This window comes from Salmo trutta, chromosome 36 (genome assembly GCF_901001165.1).
Source record: "Salmo trutta chromosome 36, fSalTru1.1, whole genome shotgun sequence".
NCBI classification, from domain to species: domain Eukaryota; kingdom Metazoa; phylum Chordata; class Actinopteri; order Salmoniformes; family Salmonidae; genus Salmo; species Salmo trutta.
In genome coordinates this window covers 23,370,612-23,390,025 of record NC_042992.1, presented here as the reverse complement: position 1 = coordinate 23,390,025, position 19,414 = coordinate 23,370,612, and the positions used below count along the sequence as shown (strand labels likewise).

The following is a 19,414-nucleotide window of genomic DNA, read 5'->3' as shown; positions in this document are numbered from 1 at the left end:
TAATTACAGTTACAGGGTCAGTACTGGTTTGGGAAACGGCTGTTTCACTAGGAATAGTTGATCATGTTGGGAAGACTGGAATGATGCTGTAGGCCATCTATCTGGGATTCAGTAGCACTACTACTGTAATGCTTTCACCGATTATAGTACCATACCGATATATGGTGATTACATATTATTCTATCTAAATTACATACATATTTTAACAGCTTCAGACATTGGCTAAACCTTAACATGATATTTAACTGTTCCTAATGAGTGCTTTTTCCTGTCATTTACATGAAGTTAGATGTGTATAACCGGTACTGCAATTGTCTTTTTGCCTCTTACCCAGACAGGGAGCAGGCTGTAATAGGTTCAATTCCGTGCAAGAAGATGACTTGATTATGTCCCAGGAGACAATAGACAGGATAGCTATAGGTATAGATCAGTTGAGGTCAGTGCCGTTCTATTACAGCATATTGGATGACTGTCATTCATATTCCATTCACCCAGTTCAATGTAACATCGATAGATTCAGGCTACTACGTGATACATTTTCCTTATACTCATCATGAGGTTGCTACAACCTAGCCTACGAATGAACGTTTATAACGTAGGTGCACACAGGTCCAGAGACATTCAGTACCACCCTGCACACTCTTGCCTGCATCTAGCTGATATAGGACGTAATCATTAGTCCAACAGTTGCAAACAGCGCCCCCGCCTAGACTGGAGGGTAACACCCTGCATGGCCTGGGTCTCATATGGACTGTCACTAGCAGTGACACGCTGCATGGCCTGGGTCTCATATGGACTGTCACTAGCAGTGACACCCTGCATGGCCTGGGTCTCATATGGCCTGGGTCTCATATGGACTGTCACTAGCAGTAACACCCTGCATGGCCTGGGTCTCATATGGACTGTCACTAGCAGTGACACCCTGCATGGCCTGGGTCTCATATGGACTGTCACTAGCAGTAACTCCCTGCATGGCCTGGGTCTCATATGGACTGTCACTAGCAGTGACACCCTGCATGGCCTGGGTCTCATATGGACTGTCACTAGCAGTAACACCCTGCATGGCCTGGGTCTCATATGGACTGTCACTAGCAGTAACTCCCTGCATGGCCTGGGTCTCATATGGACTGTCACTAGCAGTGACACCCTGCATGGCCTGGGTCTCATATGGACTGTCACTAGCAGTAACTCCCTGCATGGCCTGGGTCTCATATGGCCTGGGTCTCATATGGACTGTCACTAGCAGTAACACCCTGCATGGCCTGGGTCTCATATGGACTGTCACTAGCAGTAACACCCTGCATGGTCTGGGTCTCATATGGCCTGGGTCTCATATGGACTGTCACTAGCAGTAACACCCTGCATGGCCTGGGTCTCATATGGACTGTCACTAGCAGTGACACCCTGCATGGCCTGGGTCTCATATGGACTGTCACTAGCAGTAACTCCCTGCATGGCCTGGGTCTCATATGGACTGTCACTAGCAGTGACACCCTGCATGGCCTGGGTCTCATATGGACTGTCACTAGCAGTGACACCCTGCATGGCCTGGGTCTCATATGGACTGTCACTAGCAGTAACACCCTGCATGGCCTGGGTCCCATATGGACTGTCACTAGCAGTAACACCCTGCATGGCCTGGGTCTCATATGGACTGTCACTAACAGTAACACCCTGCATGGCCTGGGTCTCATATGGTCTGTCACTAGCAGTAACACCCTGCATGGCCTGGGTCTCATATGGACTGTCACTAGCAGTAACACCCTGCATGGCCTGGGTCTCATATGGACTGTCACTAGCAGTGACACCCTGCATGGCCTGGGTCTCATATGGACTGTCACTAGCAGTAACACCCTGCATGGCCTGGGTCTCATATGGACTGTCACTAGCAGTGACACTTGCGATGTCTAGCAATGACACAACTATGTTTCTCCCCGTTTGTTCCGTTTGCTTACTTTTTAAGAAACGCTTTTCAACAGAATTCGCGGAATAAATACACCGCTGATCACGCGTAAACACACCGATGTTATATTCCTTGCGTTTTATTCCTTCTGCGCTCTCCTCCTCTCACCTCTTCCCATCGCCTCTGGACTTCAATGCACAACACATCAGCTGTATGTGACCATCTGAAAAACCTTTCCAAGCCAAACCACTACACACAGCCTACATCGTTGTCACCATATTAGCTAAAGTAACGTCCTAGTCAACATAGCTAATATAACTAATGCGTTAGTAAACCCACTACAATCATGCAGCAACAGTAAGCGGTTAAACCGTCGGGCCCCGGTGGCAATAAATTAGTAAAACCACAAGCTTACCTTGACTTGGAAGAGTTCCAGTGTTGTGTTGGAAAGTCATAGCCAGCTAGCTAACATAGCATCCTGCTGTTTGGGCAGGGTGTTTCAGTAGGCTAAACTAGCTAGCTGCATTTACAAGCTTAAAAACGACAATCTCTCTCTATATACACTTCTCTCTTGCTTCTCCAGCATATGGAATAAATTAAGTTGTTCAAAACTGTTCAACTATTGTCTTTCTCTCTCAATTGAGTCAACTACTCACCACATGCACTGCAATGCTAGCTAGCTATAGCTTATGCTTTCAGTACTAGATTAATTCTCTGATCCTTTGATTGGGTGGACAACATGTCAGTTCATGCTGCAAGAGCTCTGACAGGTTGGAGGACATCCTCCAGAGGTTGTCATAATTACTGTGTAAGTCTATGGAAGGAGTTGAGAACCATGAGCCTCCTAGGTTTTGTTTTGAAGTCAATGTGCCCAGAGGAGGACAAGCTTGCTGTCCTCCTGCTACACCATGGTGCTACCCTACAGAGTGCTGCTGAGTCTACTGTAGACCTTTGCAAAATAGTGTTTTAATCAATTATTTGGTAACATGATTATATTTATTATAGTATTGTTTCATCTAAAAATAATAACTTTTAAAGCGTTTTACCATTTATATGAAATTCACTGAGGAGGATGGTTCTGCCCTTCCTCCTCTGAGGAGCCTCCACTGGTATAGATAGACATTCTCCTGTTCTTTACCCAACCTGATAAAGAGAAGTACCCTAATTTAACTCATGTGTCTTTTAAACATTTGAAATGTCAGAACAGAATTATGATGAAACCTTTTAATGCTTTGATGCCTTGACCAATCCCCAAGGTTATCTTTCTTTGAACATTTCTTATTGAAAAGGATAATGCTCAACACTCAGTCACCATTAAAAAAGTAGTATTTTATTGAAGCAACTATTAAAAGCTTGACTATTGGGCCTTAATCAGAACAGAACATGTTTTTACTTCCCCCCCCCCCCCCCCCGTTTTTGTTTTAAGTTATTATCCTAATAAAAGCAAGACCATGACATGGTGTAATAGTGGTCTATAAACCATAATAAAGTGTGTGTGCGTGGATGTGTGTTTTTGTATTTATGTGTGGGTTCTTGCGTGACTGTGTCGTTGAGATGACAATAGAATGTGTTACAGATTGAATGTCAAGCTGGGAACAACATGATTCAATTGAAGATGAAACATACTTGAGACAGACTCGTATAATGGGTTACATTACATAAGGAAAATAGTGAAACCAAAAGACAAGCTGGAAGTTGGATGCTAACCATGGTGCATTGATTGCACTTTGTTTTCTCAACTACGATCCATCTAGTCTAGACTTATGGAAATGTAAGAAACTACAACATTAGATGTCTAAAGTGATGTATATAATGCTATGTGTCTGTCTACTGTATTTCATCCTAACCACTACTGATGTAAAAAAGTGCTCCATACCCTTGACAATGTCTATCTGACGTGTTTTCTTTTGTGTGTGTGGTCCTGATCTTCATGAGTTTGCATTACAATATCCGCACTAGCATACGACTTAAGTATAACGCAATATATTGGGAATGCATTCTAAGTACTATGGGTATCCTAATATAGAAAACAGAAAGGAAAACACTGCACACTGCTGCTCATGCTCCCAGGTGATATTTATTTACAGTGTTTCGACCCTTAGGTCTTCATCAGGCATCCCTATCCCAGGTGGAAGGTCCTATATATAGGGACAGTACTCAGTGACATCACTTCCTGAAACAGGAAGTAAAAAATGTATGACAGTACCAGTCAAAAGTTTGGACACACCTACTCATTCCAGTGTTTTTCTTTATTTTTACTATTTTCTACATTGTAAAATAATAGTGAAGACATCAAAACAATGAAATAACACATATGGAATCATGTAGTAACCAAAAAAGTGTTAAACAAATCAAAATATATTTTATATTTGAGATACTTCAAAGTAGTCACCCTTTGCCTTGATGACAGCTTTGCACACTCTGGTGATAACACCCAGGTGATATTTATTTACAACAACGTTTCGACCCTTAGGTCTTCATCAGGCATCCCTATCCCAGGTGGGGGTGGAAGGTCCTATATAGGGGCAGTACTCAGTGACATCACTTCCTGAAACAATATGGTAAAAAATGTATGACTGTTTCACAATGTATCAAAATATATGATCATACACAGGGAATGTGATCAGTATTTACAGTAATATACATACACATACAATATTCAACGAGGATAAAAAAAACGGTTTCAAATCAAACCCGTCATTAAGGCCAAGAGGAGACAGTGTGTTGAGCCTGTGGATCCAGAAAGATTCCCTTTGAAGAAGTTTCCTCTCAATGTCCTCTCCCCTGTGTGACATCTTGACCATTTCTATTCCAATGTATCTCAGAGAACTAATAGGATGTCCAGCTGTACAAAATGAGCAGCAAGCAGATTTTTTGTTTCACCTGTCTGTATATTTCTGCGGTGCTCACTGATCCGTGTCTTAAGGCTTTGTCGTGTCTTTGGGCACCATTAAACTGAAGACATGTTTATCAATTAACTCCCTGCAATTATTATTACGCGATTAAACTGATTAATCGTATAACTGTAATTAACTAGGAGATCGGGGCACCAAGGAAAATATTCAGATTACAAAGTTATAATTTTCCTAATATAACTTTCCTATATTATAACATTATATATTATATTATAGTATAGGCCGATTATCTTCTGGTATAAATGGTGTATTTTACCTCGCGTCCAGTCTCATTCCAAACGTCGTAAATTGTTGTATCTGCACGAATCCAGCCTTTACTAAAGTCATCCATACATCAATTGTCTTAAAATCATTTATTTACTAAACTAAGTAATTCACAGAAAGCATACAAACAGTAGTTATCGTTCAAGAAATGGTAGAGTAATGTGCCCTAGTGGGCTAAACCGGCATGGCGGCATGTTAAACAAACAAGGGGTTGGGGGCAGCGGAGAAGGCACAACAGAGTTGATAAATATTAACAATTGATATGCTAATCCTTTGCACATGAACGCTCACTCATTCGGGAACAATTGCAATCAATATATATTTACGCTCAGTGTGTCGTCGGGATCCTTGTTGGAGAGTTTTTGTCCTGTTGCAGAGTTTTTGTCCTGTTCTCTCTCTCTCTCTCTCTCGGTTAGAATGGATCTTTCAAAGCGACATTCATTAATGTCGTTATAGGATGGATGTTTCGTCGGTCTTCGCGTTCAATGATATAATTTCTAGCTGCAGACTATTAATTAATATCAAAGACTTGTTATTATTCTGTCGGTCTCGATAGTCTAAAAGTTTAACCATGTGGTATAGTTAACTTTCAGTAGAGGAATTGGATGGTCAAACCTTGGCTCTCTCTTCTGAGGTAAGCTGGTCTGAAGAAAGTAACCCAGGGTGGGGGTTTTATACGTGAACATAGAACAGGCTTGTCACATGACGCCTGGTCCTGTCTGTGTCCCTGGGGGGCGTGCCGATGACTGATTTAAGCTTTGAACAGAAATACATTCTATCACATTAACATCAGTACATAGCATCTCAACGTATTCCAAATAGATTTATCCTTATTAATACATTTTATACAACCATTTAGATGCAAGTCCCATAGCTGAGGCTATTATATAAACAGTTTTATGGTAATATGGCTATATTGTCTCTTCTGAGTATCACAAAATTGTACCAAGCGGACCAGTTCGTAGCTGGATTCTTCACCGATCTTTTATACCTTCTCCAGAACATAAATGTCATTCGGTTCCCCAATTCTGTGAGTTGGAAGAATTTCCTGTGTCTCTCTATGAAACCCCTCTGTGTCTCAACTGGGCCAGGCGGCAGGACATTTCCTTTGGAATTTACGACCGCCTTCACCGGGCCTGGGTAGGGAGAGGTAGGTAGGGGGATGGTGCAAGGGGGAGGGGGTCAACTGTGCTCCCTGTACTCAAAGAGAGGGCAACGTCATGACAGCTTCTACGGGGTTTCCCTATGTAAGACAGACCACAAGGACATTTCAACATGTAAATAACAATGGTGGACATGCAGGTAATCAGGCCCTTGATCTTAAATCTTTGTCCGGTGGGTAAATGAGTTGCATTTGTACATGAAGCTGCATTGAGCACATGATCATATTTTGCATTGAGCACATGATCATATATTTTGATACATTGAATGTTAATATTGTGAAACTATGTCATATATTTTTTACCTCCTGTTTCAGGAAGTGAGGTCACTGAGTACTGCCCCTATATATAGGACCATCCACCCCCACCTGCGATAGGGATGCCTGATGAAGACCTAAGGGTCGAAACTTTGTTGTAAATAAATATCACCTGGGAGCATGAGCAGCATTGTGCAGCGTTTTCCTTTCTGTTTTCCATGAGTCTGCCTACAACTCCAGCACCTGCGGAAAGTAGCTGGATGTGTGTACTGTATGTTCTTCAGTGTGAGAGGGAGGAGTTGCCCAATTTTACAACTCTGTGTGCTACTTTCTTTGTCCCCCAGAGGGTGCACCACTCCACGATATCTACACCAGTTACACAATTGCCTTTCTTCTCTTTCACAGCATATTCCTATCTGTGAAAATAAGAAATTCACGTTCCACCAATAAAGAAAATAGTTTTAATATATCAAGCCACAATCACACACAAGTATTCTGTCATACCATACATCTTGGTTTTATAAACATGACAGTTTGATTTACAGTCAATTTAAACGAGAGCGTGCCCTGATAAGAGCAGCATGTACCAGAGTGTACCAGAGTGTGTAGTTGATTTACAGCACAATCATTTATGAGGCACTAGACAGTGGGCTTGGCAGTGCAATTTTCTACATACCCTGGGGTAGAGCTTTGCTTTGATGTTCCACGACAACAGTATTCTCTGAAACATATGATATGCTAATGGCACTAATACTGTGACATACATTAAATAACATTATGTTTCTGTAAGGTACGGTAGGAGTACCAGATCACACCGTGCGGGGCAAAATTCCGCAAACTTTCCCAAATGTCCCAGGATTTCCCAGAAATCCTGATCGGAGGATTCTGGGAATTTCTGGTTTACGATTTCCCTTCTGATTTAATCTTAAAACCGGGATTTCCGGAAAACCTGTGAATTTTGGGGAAAACGACCGTAATTTTGTAACCCTCTTCAGATCACACTCCTGCCCTCCTTTAAGCTCCCTTCTTCCTGGACAAATGAAATTGGCACTGTCAGGTACAATACAGCTACGAAACCACGATGTGAAAACAGACATTTTATTATGGTAACTTACAATAACTTTGACTAACTATACATATTTTGGAGGAAACAAAGCTCGGCATCAGACACCCCTTCCACTTGTCTGTAGGAATGGCTGGATGAGAAGCGGACCAATAGCAGAGGACTGAAGAAAGACCAACCGGTCAGCGGCGCTTGTCGTAGTTCTGTAGTGCGTTCCACTCATATGAATCTATAGTTGAAGAGAAAGTTTGTAAATAACACAGCACAATTTATTTTCAGATTGTCATTTTAAGCACGGATCCAGCAATTATTGTGGATTTGTAACCAGGCCAGCTACGAACAGCTCAGTTCGATCAGTCGTGTAAAAATCTCATATGAGGCCCTTGCCTGGTTTCTCTTGGCTCCTCTTACCCATCAGTCCAACAAAGGAGTTAATTTTATGCCCTGAAAGAGAAGATAAGAGAGGAGAAAAAGGTGTGAGTTTCTTCCCGTAACAGTTAAAACCATTGTCACTGCAATTACAGACAGCGAGTGATGCAGACTAGTGTGCAGAACAAAAAGGTGCGAGTTCTCCCAATAACTGCCAATATTATTTACACCCTAACCCTAAACTAACCCTAGCCCTAACCTTAACCCTTACCCTTATTCTAAACCTAACCGTTACCTTAACAAGCGGTTGCTTATCAACAGATAGTGTGTTGATAGTATGACCATGTGTAGATCATCTATATGGGACTATCCAAATAAAGTGGGACCCATCATTCTTTGTCAGCGATGCAATGCCTAGTGTATAACCTCGATGGGGACAGAGTGTGATGAATAATACACCTCTCCTACTGATCTCTAGTATCGTACAAATTGACTGACGGACTCCACCCCCTTGCCCTAGTGACTGAGGGATATAGCAGGCCACCCACAGGTTTTGGAACGAAGGGTTGTGGTTGGAGATGTTTTCCTAAGAGGGCGGGGATAGGATGTATGTCCTGAGGGGACATTTGCGTCCCAGACTGACTGTTGTCTCTGTCAGCCTCTGTCAATCCCCCTAATGGAATATAAGGGTGGAGGGAATGGGGATACGGGGAGGATGTAGGGGAGACGGGGGAGTAGTGGGGTTATAAAACTCTGCGGGAGACCCCTGGGATACCCTATCTGTCAACACACCCATCATACTCATTCAAATTAAGTGGGGGTAAACTCAAATGTGATCAATTTACTTAAATGCTTCAATATTCCCATCAGAGATATGGGAATCATGACGATCATAAAGGGAAGATGGTATCATGTGCATCTTCCACTGGTGGTCTAGTCACGAGTCACTTTTTAATTGTCCCTCCGGACATCATAAGTGCTTGGCCCCTCGCTGTGTGTAACGTACTATATATATCTTAAAATGTATAGATTATATTATATTTATATATATGCACACTGTACAATGTATATATTATATTATACAGTTTGTGTAAATGGAAGGGTGAGATGCTCGGGTCCACCTTTCCATCATCAGCGTAACCAATATAATTGAACGCCTAAATGTCCTTGGGGCATTGATCGAAGCACTCGCTCTCTTCCTCTCTCTCCCCCTTTCTCTCCCTCCCTCCCTCTCTCTCTCCATCTCTCTCCTTCACTCTCTTTCTCCCTCTATCTCTCTCCTTCACTCTCTCTCTCTATCTCGCTCCTTCTATCTTCCACCCTCACTCACTTTCTCTCTCTTTGCCTGTACTGACTGATGTACAGTCATGCCTGCATCAAGGCTCCGGCAGCACGTTGGTCTACACGTATTTATGACGTACTTGCTGCCTCCTATCGCTGAGTGGGGGAGTCATTAAGGAAATGCCTCAATGACTGAACAGAGGGAAGACATAGCAAGGGGTCTTCATGGTAGAATTAAGACTATGTATCCTAGCGAAGGACTAGAGTTGTCTTCAAGGCAGAACTAAGACTACCACCTACTGCATCCTAAAATCCCGTCAAACGACCTGTTAGCTGTGTGGGTTGTGATTTAATTAAAACATTTGACAGGTTTATTTTCCTGTCTCTCTTTCTCTCTCTATCTACTTGTACTTACCATTATGCAAAAATAAATATCATTATTCAACCCCTGAATTTTGTTAGCTTTTTGCTGCTGGGCAACATTTGGTTTGTGTTCTCCCTCCCATGCATGATAATGAGGACCTGTTGGCCTACGGCACTTGATATGTGACACCAGCCTGTGTTCTCCCTCACCCCCCTCTTACCCCTCTTCTCACCCCACCTCTCACACCATGTCACCCCTCTGGTTAACACGACTCCTCTCACCCACATAGGAGTACTGGTGAAGTACAGGTGAAGTACTGGTGAAGTACAGGTGAAGTACTGGTGAAGTACAGGTGAAGTACTGGTGAAGTACAGGTGAAGTACTGGTGAAGTACAGGTGAAGTACTGGTGAAGTACAGGTGAAGTACTGGTGAAATACAGGTAAAGTACAGGTGAAGTACAGGTGAAGTACTGGTGAAATACATGTAAAGGACAGGTGAAGTACAGGTGAAGTACTGGTGAAGTACAGGTGAAGTACTGGTGAAGTACATGTAAAGGACAGGTGTAGTACAGGTGAAGTACTGGTGAAGTACAGGTGAAGTACTGGTGAAGTACAGGTGAAGAACCTGTGTCATCCCTAAATCCCTCCTACTCATGGAGTTAACTCATAACACTACAACACTTGTCACATGGTGTACCTGGCCTATGTGCAAATAAAGCCATCATCACTTGGGTTGATCTCACAATAGATTTTCCCCAACTTTGCCAAATGGTCTGATTGGCTACCCCTGCCTGCCGTACACACTGCCCACACAGTCCCTGTGTATCCTAATGTCAGAAAAACGAATTATAACTACATCATGGCTTCATTTGTTGGTATGCATGGACAATTGCAATTTTTTGGGGGAAATGTCCTCCAAGATTAATTTAAAAGATGAATTAATGAATTAATGATACGTTTTTCACTTACTTTTTCGGGTTATCTGTGGATTTACTGTTGGAATAAAAGGGGGGGAACTTCAGTCAATGTAGGCCTATAATTATCGAATTTATGAATTTATGAATACGCATCAAAACGTGCGTAAATATATTGATATACAGTATGTAATTATTAAGGGCATTATCAATAATGTCATTCCATTTCATTTCAATAAACGGGAAAGTGCCTTCAAGAGCGTGAAGGGTGAGGACAGGGCGAGGCGCGAGGAAGCACAGTCTTACCGGAGGAGCGTTTCCCCATTAGGCCAAAGAACTGATGCGGCCTCGGTTTCCGCGTCATTCTCCGCAGTATCTCTCCGAATGGGTCAGATGACAGCCACTCGTCCTGCACGAGGGAGAAAATCGAATTAATGGAACATTAGACACCAGAGTAGGGTATAGGGCGAGGGGTGGGGACACTGACTCCCTTATAGCCTTCCAACCTATACCTTTGCGTAAAATATTGTACACTTGTATAGCACTAGATCTAATCTCGCAGAGAAATCAATATACAACAGTAAAGACACCCCTGTGTGAACTTTTATATCCGACCTATTTTTATCTGACGGGGTAGCCTACAGGTCAGCATTAGTCTAAGTAGTAGTCCAACCACTGCTATGGCTAATGGACCGCGCACATTAAAGTGCCCATCAATTATTCAATTCCAGGTCCGTTGGTTCCTTCCCTATTGTATAGCCCACCCGCCTTGTTAAAACGCTTTGCGTAACCTGCTGAATGTTCCCAAACCGACTGCAGATTATGAGAGATAGGAGCCCCGCCCGGAGACTTGGCAGGCGCCCAACCCGCAATGTCAAAGGGAGAACGTGCGCTACATGTGAGTAGAGCTTCATTCTGGGACTAAGGTAATTGTGGAATCACACTGAGCTAAGAGCTCATACTTTATCCCCATTGAATCATAACACATCTTTCACAAGACATAGAATTTGTGTTGCTGGTAGAATGTTTGATGTTTTGTCTGTATACATGCGTAATTACGCATGACCAAACTCTCCAAACAGGTGACTTATTTTATAAAAGCATACAAATATTTTTATTTTATTTTATTTTATAGAAATTGGTTGAAATTCCATTCAATAATTTTGATGAAACAAAACACAAGGCTGTGCCATCAAATTAAAAAAGTATTTTCCCCATAGTTAAGCAATCATACATTTTCCCATGTCAATTTTTTAAATTCGTTAACAGGCGATTCTGACAAACAAATAGGCCTAACATATTTTCTTGTCTTACATCAAATCATTAATGCCTACCGTAATTTGATCGTTCATCCAATAATCAAGATCTTCTTTTGGACCAATTTCTTCACAAAAAAGTTGGGCGATAGCAAGAAAAGCTATCACAAGCGGTAGCAGTAATTTCATGATGCAGCAATCTGTTGCGTGCAACTCTTCAGCCGTTTAAGTCTTCTTTCTTCGTTTGTTTCGATTTTCAAAAGTAGAAATAGCCTGTTCGGGCACTTGTAAACGGAGTTTAAATGTTTTTAGCCACTCTCTAGGACTTTTGAGAGCTCGATGTTGACACCTGCGGAAATTGGTATCTTCTCTCCATATAAGTGCCTCAAGCGTGCGCACAAACGATAGGTTCCCTCTTTGGTTGCAACCTCGCCTCAGTTCTATCTCTGCTCCAGTCAGCGAGCTCTGCTGCTCTTTAATGCCTTCACTTTGGTCCTGTTGTGTCTTTGTGACCACACTGTAGTACTGCACTAGGTTATATAGCAAGGGATAGAAGGGTGACAGGTATCTAATTCGCTTTATATCAATTAAGCAAGTACATTTACTTGACAGGTACTTCCTCGGAGCTGTGTGATGACTAATATCCGTTTGGTATTTTGCATATGGTCAATATTACTTTCAAACGTTCCCCTGTGACCCTCCTTGGCACTCAGTGTATTGTTCCCTTTGTAATCGGACTGTCCAAGTGAAGCGAAGGAAGCAAGTGAGTCTGATGACGCACTGAAGTTGAAGGTTTCTACGTAAGTCTTTAAGACCTGTCCTACGCCAAAGCAAAAAATTCATCATAAAAAGAAAGTTGATTTGCACCTTACTTATCAGTGGAACATGTTTTTCTTCACATTGACAGTAGTTTGGATTCTGAAAGTCACTTTTCTAAAAATGTATCATTGGAAATTGAATCATTATAATTGCTAAGCTATCCTAAAAGTGGTGTCATCTTTATTCTAATTTAATGTGTTGCATGATGAGAAAATAAAAAAAATGTTTTTCTCTTAGATACAGAACCTCCTTTGTAGTGACCTCATTTGTAGTGATCCATAACCATTTAGTCATTTAAATAAAAAATATCCATAACCCCTTCTCTAAAACACACAGACAAGGTCCCCCATCACTTATAGGCACTATAGGCTTCTCTCAGAAGTGTGTGCTTTCTTCGTCTCTAACCAGATATAGGCTATTTGACAATGGTTCAGGACACATAAAGAATTACCAAAAAAAACTGAGCAAACTAGAATGCTATTTGGCCCTAAACAGAGAGTACACAGTGGCCACTGTGACTGACCCAAAATGAAGGAAAGCTTTGACTCAGTGAGAGACTCAGTGAGCATAGCCTTGCTATTGAGAACGGCTGCCGTAGGCAGACCTGGCTCTCAAGAGAAGACAGGCTATATGTACTGCCCACAAAAGGAGCTGCACTTCCTAACCTCCGGCTAAATGTATGACTATATTAGAGACACATATTTCCCTCAGATTACACAGACCCACAAAGAATTCAAATACAAAACCCAATTTTGATAAACTCCCATATCTATTGGGTGAAATAGCACAGTGTGCCATCACAGCAGCAAGATTTGTGACCTGTTGCCATAAGAAAAGTGTAACCAGTGAAGAACAAACACCATCTTAAATACAACCCATATTTATGTTTTATTTATTTTCCCTTTTGTACTTTAACTATTTGCACATAATATGACATTTGTAATGTCTTTATTATTTTTGGAACTTTTGTGATGTTTACTGTTCATTTTTATTGTTTATTTCACTTTTGTTTATTATCTAGTTCACTTGCTTTGGCAATTTTAACATGTTTCCCATGCCAATAAAGCCCTTAAACTGAAATAGAATTGAATTAAACAGGTGTCTGACCCCACAGAGACAGAGAGGAGCCAGCTGATTTTCATCACAAAGCTTGGCTTGTTTAGCAGAAAGGTGTTGGATGTGACGAGAGAGATGCACTGACACTGACAACACACAGTTCACAGTGTCCACGCAGCTCACCGAGTGCTTGACAACTCAAGTGCCTTTCTCCCAGCCACAATGGACTCCTTTTATTTAAACATGTTGTTAATGGAAAATTGCTCATTTTAATTTGACCAATAAATAACATGAGGTGTCCTTCATTCGCGATGCATATATATAATTTCACTGTCATGTATAGTATATTTAGTCTACGGATGATCTAATAGGTCACACTGTCACCATCAATCACATAGTGGGATGTGTACATTTATAACACATAAACCACAGTACAAATAGTCTTGAAAGAGCATGAGTCTTGAGCATATGTAGAGACAGAGATACAATGATGATGTGCATAATTTACAATGAGTACATTAGGATTGACCCAGTCAAAATGTGGACATTTTACAGTGATCCAACCTATAGGAAGTGTTCTAATGACACCTGAATCTACTCCTCTTTTTGACATTTGACCTTTTGCCACGTCACATTGTGCCTGTCATCAGATCAGAAGCATATATTACTAAAACGTTCAATTTATAAATAACAAATATTACATTTCTGGATCAGGATTAGTCAATCAGCAGTGGTGGGTCTGGGGACAAAGTTATGGTGGATGGATTTACGCTGCTGCTAATATTAATGACATTATCTGTGCTGCCACGGTATCTGTAGTCACCAAGACGCTTTAGATGGATTTGAATCATCCTCACAACTAGGACTGCTTATCTAATTAACAGTGGGAAGAGGAGAGGTAGTGAGGAGAGAGAGAAGAAGGGAAAAAGAGAGAGGGACGGAGAGGGAAAGAGGGAGAGAGGGAGGGGGAGGAAGGGGAAAGGGCCCTTAAATCAGAAGAAGCTGGTATTCTGTGGGAGAGACAATGGAAGATGGAGACTGAGAGAAAGAGAATATGAAAGAGAGAAGAGGAGAGGGAGCAAGTGAGAGAAGGAGTGAGAGGGGGAGGTGGGAGGGCTATTGAATCAAAGGGTTGAATCTACAGTGTGCTGCTGTAGAGGAAGAATGCGAGGAGAGCCCTGGGAGCTATGGGAGTAAAGAAGGAAGATACAAGGCAGAGGTAGAAGGGGAGAGGTGGGAGGTAGATTGAGAGATGTGAGAGGTAGAAGGGGAGAGGTGGGAGGTAGATTGAGAGATGTGAGAGGTAGAAGGGGAGAGGTGGGAGGTACATTGAGAGATGTGAGAGGTAGAAGGGGAGAGGTGGGAGGTACATTGAGAGATGTGAGAGGTAGAAGGGGAGAGGTGGGAGGTAGATTGAGAGATGTGAGAGGTAGAAGGGGAGAGGTGGGAGGTAGATTGAGAGATGTGAGAGGTAGAAGGGGAGAGGTGGGAGGTACATTGAGAGATGTGAGAGGTAGAAGGGGAGAGGTGGGAGGTACATTGAGAGATGTGAGAGGTAGAAGGGGAGAGGTGGGAGGTAGATTGAGAGATGTGAGAGGTAGAAGGGGAGAGGTGGGAGGTAGATTGAGAGATGTGAGAGGTAGAAGGGGAGAGGTGGGAGGTAGATTGAGAGATGTGAGAGGTAGAAGGGGAGAGGTGGGAGGTAGATTGAGAGATGTGAGAGGTAGAAGGGGAGAGGTGGGAGGTAGATTGAGAGATGTGAGAGGTAGAAGGGGAGAGGTGGGAGGTAGATTGAGAGATGTGAGAGGTAGAAGGGGAGAGGTGGGAGGTGGGAGGTAGATTGAGAGATGTGAGAGGTAGAAGGGGAGAGGTGGGAGGTAGATTGAGGGATGTGAGAGGTAGAAGGGGAGAGGTGGGAGGTAGATTGAGAGATGTGAGAGGTGGGAGGTAGATTGAGAGATGTGAGAGGTAGAAGGGGAGAGGTGGGAGGTAGATTGAGAGATGTGAGAGGTAGAAGGGGAGAGGTGGGAGGTAGATTGAGAGATGTGAGAGGTAGAAGGGGAGAGGTGGGAGGTAGATTGAGAGATGTGAGAAGTAGAAGGGGAGAGGTGGGAGGTAGATTGAGAGATGTGAGAGGTAGAAGGGGAGAGGTGGGAGGTGGGAGGTAGATTGAGAGATGTGAGAGGTAGAAGGGGAGAGGTGGGAGGTAGATTGAGGGATGTGAGAGGTAGAAGGGGAGAGGTGGGAGGTTGATTGAGAGATGTGAGAGGTAGAAGGGGAGAGGTGGGAGGTACATTGAGTGATGTGAGAGATAGAAGGGGGGAGGTGGGAGGTAGATTGAGAGATGTGAGAGGTAGAAGGGGAGAGGTGGGAGGTACATTGAGAGATGTGAGAGGTAGAAGGGGAGAGGTGGGAGGTAGATTGAGAGATGTGAGAGGTAGAAGGGGAGAGGTGGGAGGTACATTGAGAGATGTGAGAGGTAGAAGGGGAGAGGTGGGAGGTAGATTGAGGGATGTGAGAGGTAGAAGGGGAGAGGTGGGAGGTTGATTGAGAGATGTGAGAGGTAGAAGGGGGGAGGTGGGAGGTTGATTGAGAGATGTGAGAGGTAGAAGGGGAGAGGTGGGAGGTACATTGAGTGATGTGAGAGATAGAAGGGGGGAGGTGGGAGGTAGATTGAGAGATGTGAGAGGTAGAAGGGGAGAGGTGGGAGGTAGATTGAGAGATGTGAGAGGTAGAAGGGGAGAGGTGGGAGGTAGATTGAGAGATGTGAGAGGTAGAAGGGGAGAGGTGGGAGGTAGATTGAGAGATGTGAGAGGTAGAAGGGGAGAGGTGGGAGGTACATTGAGAGATGTGAGAGGTAGAAGGGGAGAGGTGGGAGGTTGATTGAGAGATGTGAGAGGTAGAAGGGGAGAGGTGGGAGGTACATTGAGAGATGTGAGAGGTAGCTGGAGAGATGTGAGAGGTAGAAGGGGAGAGGTGGGAGGTTGATTGAGAGATGTGAGAGGTAGAAGGGGAGAGGTGGGAGGTTGATTGAGAGATGTGAGAGGTAGAAGGGGAGAGGTGGGAGGTAGATTGAGAGATGTGAGAGGTAGAAGGGGAGAGGTGGGAGGTAGATTGAGAGATGTGAGAGGTAGAAGGGGAGAGGTGGGAGGTTGATTGAGAGATGTGAGAGGTAGAAGGGGAGAGGTGGGAGGTTGATTGAGAGATGTGAGAGGTAGAAGGGGAGAGGTGGGAGGTAGATTGAGAGATGTGAGAGGTAGAAGGGGAGAGGTGGGAGGTAGATTGAGAGATGTGAGAGGTAGAAGGGGAGAGGTGGGAGGTAGATTGAGGGATGTGAGAGGTAGAAGGGGAGAGGTGGGAGGTAGATTGAGAGATGTGAGAGGTAGAAGGGGAGAGGTGGGAGGTAGATTGAGAGATGTGAGAGGTAGAAGGGGAGAGGTGGGAGGTAGATTGAGAGATGTGAGAGGTAGAAGGGGAGAGGTGGGAGGTAGATTGAGAGATGTGAGAGGTAGAAGGGGAGAGGTGGGAGGTAGATTGAGAGATGTGAGAGGTAGAAGGGGAGAGGTGGGAGGTAGATTGAGAGATGTGAGAGGTAGAAGGGGAGAGGTGGGAGGTTGATTGAGAGATGTGAGAGGTAGAAGGGGAGAGGTGGGCGGTACATTGAGAGATGTGAGAGGTAAGAGAGAGGTAGAAGGAGGTAGAGGGAGTAAAGTTGTAGATAGAGGAGGAGACAGGGTGGAGAAGGAAGATAAATGGGAGGTTAGCAGGGTGGAGAGGCAGAGAGAAACAGACAGAGCTATGTTAATTATATCAAAAGCTGTAGCGATATGATGGCATGATATGACACAGCATGGCATTGCAGGTGACCGGGGTGAGGCTCTATATCACCACCATGTAGATAATAGAATCAAGCTTGATTCCCAGCAGGTATCATTCAACATGTCACTACTATCTCCATCTGATAACGTAACACAGGGCTGTATGGGACTCTGAGATTACAGAATCACAACCAACTGTCATCAAGTCCCGTGTCAGAAAACCTTTTTGAAAAAACATTTGATGTTTCTGTTTGGGCTTTTATTATACAAAATAATGTTTTCTCTCTTTCCCTCTCATTCTCTCTCTCCTTCCCTCTCTCTTTCACCCCGTTTCCTCTTTTATCCTCTCCCTCTCTCCTTTTAGAGACAGAGACTTTCCCACAACAATGAATCCTAAAACATATAAAACAGGATAATGTGTCTCTTGGCCCGGATCATATTGTGGTTTTTGTACCTTACAGAAAGTGTCAGTGGATTTGAATTGCGAGCCATTATGTGGTGCATAAAATCAACAAGTCAGCCTGCTGCAGATAGATACACAGAGAGTAAGAGTAGAGGACAGTGATTGTGTGTGGACATTTTACATATCCCACAGTGATACATGTAATTGCTTGGCAAAGCAGAATTAATTCTGAATACATGAGGCTAAAGTGCATCAGCACATAAAAAATGAGAGAAACAACATTATTCTGTCCAAAAAGACGTTAACCAGCGTTGGCCGACATCCACATAGCAGATGTTTTGATGGTGTTGGAGGTGTAACTGCGGTATGAGCAGGCATCACTGGAGGCTGGTGGGAGGAGCTATAGGAGGACAAGCTCATTGAAATGGCTAAAATGGAATAAATGGAACGGAGTCAAACATGGGGTTTCCATATGGTGGATGTGTTTGATAACGTTCCATTTATTCCATTACAGACATTACAATGAGCCCGTCCTCCTATAGCTCCTCCCACCAGCCTCCACTGGCTGACATATCGGTGAGTGGCTGCTTTTGTGTGCCACAAACCACTCCCTTCCTTATTATTCCTACAGCATTAGAGGTTCAAAACGGCGCTAGAAAGTGTAGGCTCTATCGATGGTAGAAATAATGACTCTCAAATGTCAAACCGTTGATGTTAGATTAATGCATGTCTGTGTATATCCTGGGTTTTTATCATATGACGTGGAAATTGAGACAGATTCAGATCCATGTATCCATGATAACTAGTGTTGTGTCCGAAAGGGCAGCCTATTCACTATATAGTGCACCACTTAGTGCCATTTTGGATGCAGCCTTAGGTCACAGTGAAGGATACTGTTCTCTATTCATGTACATGGTCTCTTCTGTCACTTGGTTCATTGGGATTGTGTAGAATAATGACATTGAGTGAGAATATCAATGACTGGGCTTCGTTCAAACAGAACGGTGTCACTGTCACAAAGGAATTATAAGGCTTTTGTTAACATAAATCAATGTTCATACTCACAAGGTGACCAACTATACCAGACTGGAGGTCAGACCACATTGCAGTGGTTCTATCATGCTGTATAATTATAGGACAAGTGCAGGAATATTTAATAGGGGGTTTTGTTTTCTCCACCCAAACAAAAAAGTGAGGTGTAAACCTCTAAATAATACACGGGACGAGACCCGTAAAACAAGTGCACAATAACACGTAGCATGGAAGCCGATAAAACAGCACTGGGACTCACAAGACCAACGGACATGGTAACAATAATCTACAAGGACAATGGGGAACCGAGGGCACATATATACAGTACAATTATCTGTAAGGTCCCACAGTCAAGCAGTGCATTTCAAACACAGATTCAACCACAAAGACCAGGGAGGTTTTCCAATGCCACACAAAGAAGGGCATAGATTGGTAGATGAGTAAAAAAGCAGACATTGAATATCCCTTTGAGCATGGTGAAGTTATAAATTACACTTTGGATGGTGTATCAATGCACCCAGTCACTACAAAGATACAGGC

At 43.2% G+C, this 19,414-nt stretch overlaps 2 protein-coding genes across 5 annotated transcripts; both read right to left on the bottom strand.

The window, feature by feature from the left end:
• Positions 1-785: 785 nt before the first annotated feature.
• LOC115175679 (uncharacterized) lies at positions 786-1,606 on the bottom strand. 4 transcript variants are annotated; one of them, XM_029735108.1, is made up of 2 exons: positions 1,218-1,606; positions 786-1,156 (listed from the first exon to the last, which is right to left on the bottom strand). In XM_029735108.1, the coding sequence occupies exons 1-2, from the start codon at positions 1,602-1,604 to the stop codon at positions 833-835; spliced, it is 711 nt and encodes a 236-aa protein (XP_029590968.1). In that variant the 5' UTR covers positions 1,605-1,606; the 3' UTR covers positions 786-832. The 4 variants fall into 4 exon arrangements, with proteins under 4 accessions (XP_029590968.1, XP_029590970.1, XP_029590971.1 ...); XM_029735110.1 differs by having other exon boundaries at positions 786-1,066; XM_029735111.1 differs by having other exon boundaries at positions 786-1,217; positions 1,263-1,606.
• Positions 1,607-6,946: 5,340 nt separating this feature from the next.
• On the bottom strand, positions 6,947-12,635 carry LOC115175674 (protachykinin). The gene is made up of 5 exons (XM_029735092.1): positions 11,825-12,635; positions 10,797-10,899; positions 10,546-10,569; positions 7,950-8,006; positions 6,947-7,791 (listed from the first exon to the last, which is right to left on the bottom strand). The coding sequence occupies exons 1-5, from the start codon at positions 11,933-11,935 to the stop codon at positions 7,745-7,747; spliced, it is 342 nt and encodes a 113-aa protein (XP_029590952.1). The 5' UTR covers positions 11,936-12,635; the 3' UTR covers positions 6,947-7,744.
• Between the last annotated feature and the right edge of the window lie 6,779 nt (positions 12,636-19,414).